The sequence below is a fragment of the Thamnophis sirtalis genome, unplaced genomic scaffold, assembly GCF_051295495.1.
Source record: "Thamnophis sirtalis isolate CommonGarterSnake01/CBP01778 unplaced genomic scaffold, rThaSir2_p1.2 scaffold_11, whole genome shotgun sequence".
NCBI lineage: Eukaryota > Metazoa > Chordata > Lepidosauria > Squamata > Natricidae > Thamnophis > Thamnophis sirtalis.
The window spans coordinates 47,918,198-47,925,854 of NW_028261391.1; the positions used below are offsets into that span (position 1 = coordinate 47,918,198).

Here is a 7,657-nt window from a genome sequence, read left to right on the forward strand (position 1 = left end):
AATTTATGCCAACTCATGAACATTTTATTATATATATATGAAATGTCTGACAGTGTTAAATGGTAATATTATTTACTATGTGCTGCCCTTTATAGGTAAAATGTAAACATATATCAGTTATATGACTTTTTGATGCTTGATGGAAATTCAGTATACAACCTTTCGATAAGTAAATAAATAAAAAATAATTTTTGGGACCATATGTAATATGCTCCTATTAATGTGAGAAAGTAGTCTACAGCTTGTTTAGTAATGTAAAAACATTTCCAATAAAATAAACTATAAACTGTTGAGTGGTGGGAGGATGTGACTTCTAGCTATACATTTGGAAAAATGGCAAAATCTAGTCTACAACAGGATGCATCCAGAAACTGTTCCCTGTAATGATTTTGTGTCCTTTGTTCTCAGCCTATCTGTCTTCAAACTTTGCTGTAATAGACTGCATACTCTTTCTTTGAGGGGCAAGGCTGTGCAATTTCTCTTGTCCAACTGGTTCCATTTTGCATCAGCTCTTGATTGAGACACAAAGGGGGCTTACAGTTGTGCCAGTTCTTCAGGAGCTTGTTCATGGTTCCTTGATCTACGATGCCCAGCAGTTGTTCTTTTTCTTCCTCTGAGTCTGATGGTGCCTTCTCAGGAATGTGCATATGTGTGTGGCCCACGAAGGGGTCTTTGTTCATGTTCTCAAAGAATTGCTGGACACAAACTTTGGCAAAACTCTTGGCATGTTTTGTACATGTCTCTTCAAAGAGTTTCCGCTCAATGTCAATGTAGTGGGACCAATATTTGCTCTTCAAAAAGGCAGATTGAGTAAAGCAGGGACGTATGGCTCGGGCAAGGAAAGCCAGCAGAGTTACTAGCAGCACAAAGACCCAGCCTGTTGCCTGCAAAGGGAAAGAAGAGTCATAATAATATACTAAGCTATTAAAGTGGGTAAGCTAGGGGTCTATCTTGATTTTACTCATAATTCTAAAGCTATGTATTTTGTTTAGTTTCTATTTAGTGTCTTTCCTGTTTTACACCTAATTACTTCATGAAAATGTCCTGGCAACATCATTTTTCTTCTGAATCTCTATGACATTGTCTTCATCTTATCATCAGCCTATGCATGAGGTAGTCTGAAGTTCCATTAAGTTGGAGATAAAGTCAAGGGATCAGTACAAAACAATGCTAATTAGCCATTTTAGACAAATGCAGGAACATGCCCTCTCTCTAATCTAGTCCAAGCTCAGCCTATCTGGCCTATCTGCCCTTATTCTCATGTCATCTCTGAAAGAACTATGCCAGTGCTATATATTAGTAGCTTATTAGAATTGTACAATAGAGGTTCAATAGTTAGTACTGTCAGTATGTAAATAAAAGCATTTACCAGTTTAGTGCGAAGTGAAATGATGAGACCACAAACCTAATTACCCAGAAAAATCTGAAATTTAGCCTAAAAGAAAACAAAGAAAGATGAGACAAACCCTAAGTCCTACTTGTGACTTGATTCCCTTTGTGACTCTAATCTGATTCACCTTTGGTTAAAACGGAATGGACTATGGGAGGAGGAGCATAGGAGAGCTGATAGGCAGAACTGTATAGCCAGAACTACCCCATTCCTGTGGCAGGTGGAATAATGTGCAAATCAAACCAATGTGTGGCTTTGTAGTGACAAACTTGATTGCTTTGAATTCTAGATATCTTACGTTAGGGTTGCACTAGAAGCCAGGTTTGTATTGCATGGTGATTTCATGTACAAAACAGCATCTCCATATAGTTGACTGTACAATTGCAGAGATTCCTATTAAGACAAGGCTTTCTTTAGGGTAGGGTGAAGTGGGTTGGGGTGAGAGAAGAGGACGGCAGCAAATGTTCTGTGTCCCCTTCGTGATAACAGAATGGAGTATTTCCTTTCTAATTCTATAAAGATCTGCTGCAAAATGCATTCAAGTCATATGAGCAGGCAGTATTCATTATGTGGGAAAAGCAATATGCTTTAATATGCAACATAAGAAGGATTAAGGCCTTTAGTGCCAGATTTTAAAAGTTGATAATGTCCTTATGGGTTGACTTCCTGGAAGTAATTTGTATCTCATAAGAGGTGCAGGAAATGTGTGTTGACAACAAACAACAGAATATGCTTGCTCTGGCTATAAGGTGGAATCATGGATTATGTTAAACTTCTTTTGCATGGCAAATGAAATATGGAACAGGGAAGGGTAAAGTAGGAGGCAACATCCATTCTTTTATTAGCTTTGAAACATACATAAAACCATTAACTTGGGAATTAGTTTGTGCTTTGTAGCGCATATACATAGTTGAATACACAATCTTTCTTCTAATCCTCATCTGGTACAAATATATCTTCATTTTATTCTCACAAATATAAGTAGATCACTATGAAGAAAATATGTACTATATAATAAGAGTAATTGGTTTCATGAGAAAAGAATCTTCATGAAATATTTTATGATTGCTATAAAGCTAGATCTAAAAAAAGATGAAGGCAGGGTGTTATCTCACTCAAGGCTTAAGTGTGGCTTGCCAGTTGATCTTTGGTTGTATATAACTTGGGAAAATGCTGAAATAATTGAAAATCTGTAATTTAGATCTTGCCAGATGGCTTCCTCTACAACCACACTTCAGCCATAAATAGTCCCAAAGTTGCTTTTTTTTAGGAGGCAACTGGACTTTCCTGTTTTTTCCTTGAAGATCTTTCGCTTCTCATCCGAGAAGCTTCTTGATGAGAAGCGAAATGTCTTCAAAGAAAAAACAAGAACATCCAGTTGCCTCCTGAAAAAAAAGCAACTTTGGGACAACTATGACCTGGATGACTGAGAATCTTTACAGATCTTTATCCATAAACATTGGTTTTACCCTGCTATGCAGGACTTATCTATACTCGTCATCTTCTGTTGCTTAAGCTGGCCAAGGCTGCTGTCTGTAGTTTGTCAATAGAGGAGTATTAAAAAGGACAGCCAGCCTCAACTCCTTCTCATCAATCCTTCAGCCCAATTTCTTATCCCAGGTTGAGAGGAAAAAATTGCAATGGTTACAGAGTGAGGAACCAGTAGTTACTTTTTATTGTACAAATGGGATGACTATAAGCTTAATGATGCCTTGTCCTCTCATGGGGGAAGACAACCCTAAGAGTTTCTACCTATGGAAAAGTCCTTCCTCTGCAGCTCCAGAAGAGTAAGTTGATATTAATCATCTCAGTTTCCAACCCTTTGATTCTTTATCATGATGATTGGAGATGTGTCAATTTAAAGACAGTGCTGCCTCCTTATGTAAAAATCCTCAATGCCTTAGAAGTTATTTCAGAGGCTGTAGATAGCTAAGTCCAACTTCTAAGTCTTTGGAATCAAACACAACAACCTTTCCCATAGCAGCCTCCTCTAAACTTGTTCCTATAGCATTTCAACCCCCATAATCTGGCTGAGGGTTTATAGAAATTGAAGGCCAACACAGTAGGAAGGCACAGACTGGGTATTCTATATGAGCTAACTTGAATAAATTTCTATATTCATTATTGTTTGCTTACCTGTGAAATGCAACGTAGATACCTGATTGCCACTTCTCTGGCAATCAGTTCTTGACCAGTGTAAATATCATTGCAGGGTATCTGGGCTAAAATCTTCCTGATCTCCTTCTCAGGAAGGTGTCTATAACTGCTGTTTCCAAGTTTGTGCATGGGAACGGAGGTACTGAATGCACAGATAAAACATTCCCCATGCAACAGTGTGACTGAGATCCAAATTACAGGAGCAATTATAGCCCGCTGAGCCATGGAGCAGAACATGTAACGCAAGACAGCTGGGTCTTTCTGCCGTTTCCCTATGGGTCTTTTCCATTCTTCAGCCAACATGGAAACATTGTTATTCATCACAAAACCAAACAAGAACAAAACTAAGGGAGGCATAAACAGGATACCCATCCCATAAGCCATATTGTAACCAGGTAGACATGGGCACTTGAAATCAAAAGCCACATAGATCTGTGCACTCAGGAGAGCCATAATGCCACATATGCCATTCATAAAGGATTCCTGGTTGGACTGGAGGAACTGGAATATCATTCGGAATTTATCCATTTTCTTTGTTGCTTTATGAGCACTCTCTTGTAGAAATATCAAAAGGGTCCCTCAATTTTCCAGACGTTACAAAGAAAATGACAATAAGTGTAACATCCAACTTTTTGCTTCTCCAGCCATTTTTTCATTATTCAGAAAACATGCCTCTTCAGTTCTCAATTGCAGTCTATAAAAAGTTACTTTACCTTTCACCTCTGTTCTTCCCAGGATCTGGAAGGTAGTGTATTAGCAGCTCTGAACCATCAGTTCTGGACCATTTTAGATAAATCTTGGCTTAATACAAGGAAGGTTTCTTCTATGTCTCTCTCCCTTCCTATCTTTTTAGTAGTCTAATGGTGCTTCTTTCTGGAGAAAGCAGATGTTTTGATTCTGTTTCAAACACTTTTCATTTGTATCAGGAAAGGCATCTCTCTGATTTTGGTGAAGATGTTTGCAAGATGGGCTCCTCCCACAGCCCCTAAAAAAACAGGATGCTCCACTTGCAGAAAGAAAGAAGAGAACCTATGCAAAATGATGGGTGGGATGGATCCATTCTGCATAGACAGATTCCTAGGCAACAGAAATATTATTAAGTGGCTTTCTCTCTTTCTTTTTGGTACTGTTTTGAAATTGAGAAATCAACCTCTGCTTGGTAGGGGAATAGGGTGGGCTGGTATTTATGGTTCATGAAAAAAGAAGAAAACGTACATACTTTCCCCCCCTAAAAATAGCTGTCAATAAATCAATTTCACTGAATGGAGACCAAAAAAACAACAAAAATCCCAACCACCTCAAACAAAGCCAAACAACATGCATGTAGCTCTAATGTACCTGGCACTCCACTACTGCCTTAAAATAACTCTCTTGGGTCAGCATTACCCTTGGGCAGAACAAAGGTTTCTGTTGGGCTTGGGGAATCACAGAGCTATGTGCCATTCAGCCTTCCCTATGGCCACTGGGATAATTTGCTGGTTTTTCTTTGGGCCTTTTTCCACTGCTGAAGTGAAGCATAATATGCCAGTCCTTGAGCTGGTACTGTATCAGCATAATGTTGGGTACTTCTGCTTCCTCTATAATCACTCACTGCTCCTAAATGATGGGGTCCATAGTATAGAATCATAGGGCTAGAGGGACCTTAAAGGTCTTCTGCTACTGTGTACATGGCACATTGAGAAAAAGGATTACTCAGTTCCTTCTTTTCCCTTCCCTTTTTTCCAAATAGTCACCAATCACTTCCCTTAATGTGGGAGGTGGATGGAGCTTAGGGTAGGGATGATTTCTCACACATGATGGCATCACATAGAAATAGAACTTTAACAGGACTAACAATTCAAATAAATAGCTCAATACATAATATAGTAACATATATAAGGAATCTAATTTACATTTAGCTTCATGATTTTCTCTTGAAACTCCAATCCTTCTCCAGGTTAAGGTGCATTTCTTATCTGATAGGAGCCTGGCTAGGAAACTAGACACCCTGTTATTATGGAAGAACAAAGACAAAACAAGGTCCCCTTCCCTTTAAAAGTTTATTTGATAGAAAGGGAAACCTTCCAGCTCCTGTTTGTTTGCCCCGAGTTCAGGTATCCTAGTATCTGTCTCAGTTTAGAATGAAAGATTGAGTTAGTTTCCCATATTTTAGCCTCTTGGGATACTACTACTGAAGCATTAATAATACATTCAGAGGAACAATGATTTAAGTCTAACAATAACAATGTCACTATCAGAAACCACTCTCAGTATATTTCCATTTAAAAAAAATATTCTGCAATGTCTATAACAATGTAAAAATACCCTTTCAGGGAAATCAGTATGCAAATACAATTGATCTCCATGGGGCTTGTTCATCCTCAGCTTACTTTAGGAAATAGCCAATTTGATTAAAGCCCTTAGTAAATATGAAAGTTCAGGTTCATAATTTTTGTATTCACTGTGTGAATGTAATTAAATTAGAACAATCCCAAGATGCATAATAAGCTATTGAGCTGAATAGATTGGGATAGCTGTAGTTAAAGATGGTTTCATTCATTGCTGACCTACTAAGAAGATACGATGGTCCCGAGAGAAAGTGTATGTTTGATTCAGGCCCTTTAAAGCAAGTTTTAAAAATATTTATAGCTTGTTTAACTTCTTTTGATTTTGAATATCTGTGTAATAAATGTACCCTAGTTGGCAACAAGATGAATAATGCAAAATCTGTTCTGACAATAGTCAAAAAATAGATACAGGCATCCCTATTTTAGCTAAATTTGCACATTATGCAAAGTTGTTATTGGTTTAGTTGTGGTTTATTGACTGAAGTTAAACGTCATAGTAAACCATAACCTGGAGAGTTGCCAAAACCTAATGGATATAGAAGTTTTTATCCTCTGCTCTTGCTAATTAATGTCAAGAATAATAGAGCTACATTTTTGGATATCTAGATTCCAAAAATCCTGACAACTAGCAGATGGCTGCAAGTTATATGGGAAACCTTCACCTGCAAGTGACAATTATTCAAAGTGCAATGCATCAACCTGTGAATGAATGAGAATCATCTTTCATCTCCATTTCAAGGGCCATTAAGCCAGTACTATCTAAAGACATTTCCAAGGTCATGTGGGCAATTATTTTCCTAATGAAATGGTACTTATTTATCTATTTGCATTTGCATGCTTTAGAACTGCTAGGTTGGCAGGAGCTAGTGCAAGGACAAAAGGTCACCCTGCCACAGGACTTTTGGGCCACGAACCTGAGCTGTTGGTTTTCAGCTGACAAGCCCAGTGTCTTAGCTGCTCAGCCATCATGCTACCCTTCACAACCATTTTAAAGAATACTAACTTTGCAAATCTCATTTTCAAATCATTTTGGGAAAACTTCTCATTAACTATTTCTAAACTATTTGAGATCTCCAGAATTAAAATTTCGAATGGGCCGATTGAGTTTACCTAATCCTGAATGAAAGAAAAATTTAATAACAAGTTTAAGAATTTTAAGAATCTGAAATAAAAAGCAAAAAGCTAAATAAGGCTTGGATCCTAGAAAGTTATAAACAGACTAAGGATACAGATAAAATTGGAAGATTGAAACTATATTTGGTTCAGACCTTTAAAATGTAAAACAATAGAAACTCTTTTTCAAACAGTACCATTTAGTGAAGAAGAATAGTTCAGGACAGAGTTGAGTAACACAATATATGCAGTCTTTACAACAGAAAATGCTAGTTGTATATTTATTTATTTGGTGCCAAACAACATGGAAATAGCTGGCAATTAGAACTATACCCTCCTAATTCCTGCATTGACATTGAATTAATTGTGGACAGAATCATTTCAAGCCAGACTGATCTGTCTTCCCTGGGAGAAGAAATATTGCATCCCATTTCTTTTCCTTTCTGTTCTAAAGTTGGGGTGGGGGAGTCTTTATTTTTAAGAGCATTAGTTAAACAACACCATCTAAATAAATGGCACTTTGCTACTATGAGCAGCCTGCTAGGCTAAATGGCTTATTAACTAAAACAGACTCAGAAAAACAGCGATGGCATAGATAAACAGAGGAAGTTCAGCAAAAATACAGCACTTTAATAAAAAACCAAATAACCAAAAAATACAAATTAAAGAT

The 7,657-nt window shown here is 37.4% G+C and overlaps 1 protein-coding gene across 1 annotated transcript; it reads right to left on the reverse strand.

The window, feature by feature from the left end:
• Positions 1 to 419: 419 nt before the first annotated feature.
• Positions 420 to 4,075, reverse strand: CALHM1 (calcium homeostasis modulator 1). The gene is made up of 2 exons (XM_014063023.2): positions 3,527 to 4,075; positions 420 to 884 (listed from the first exon to the last, which is right to left on the reverse strand). Exons 1-2 carry the CDS (start codon positions 4,073 to 4,075, stop codon positions 420 to 422), a joined length of 1,014 nt encoding a protein of 337 aa, XP_013918498.2.
• Between the last annotated feature and the right edge of the window lie 3,582 nt (positions 4,076 to 7,657).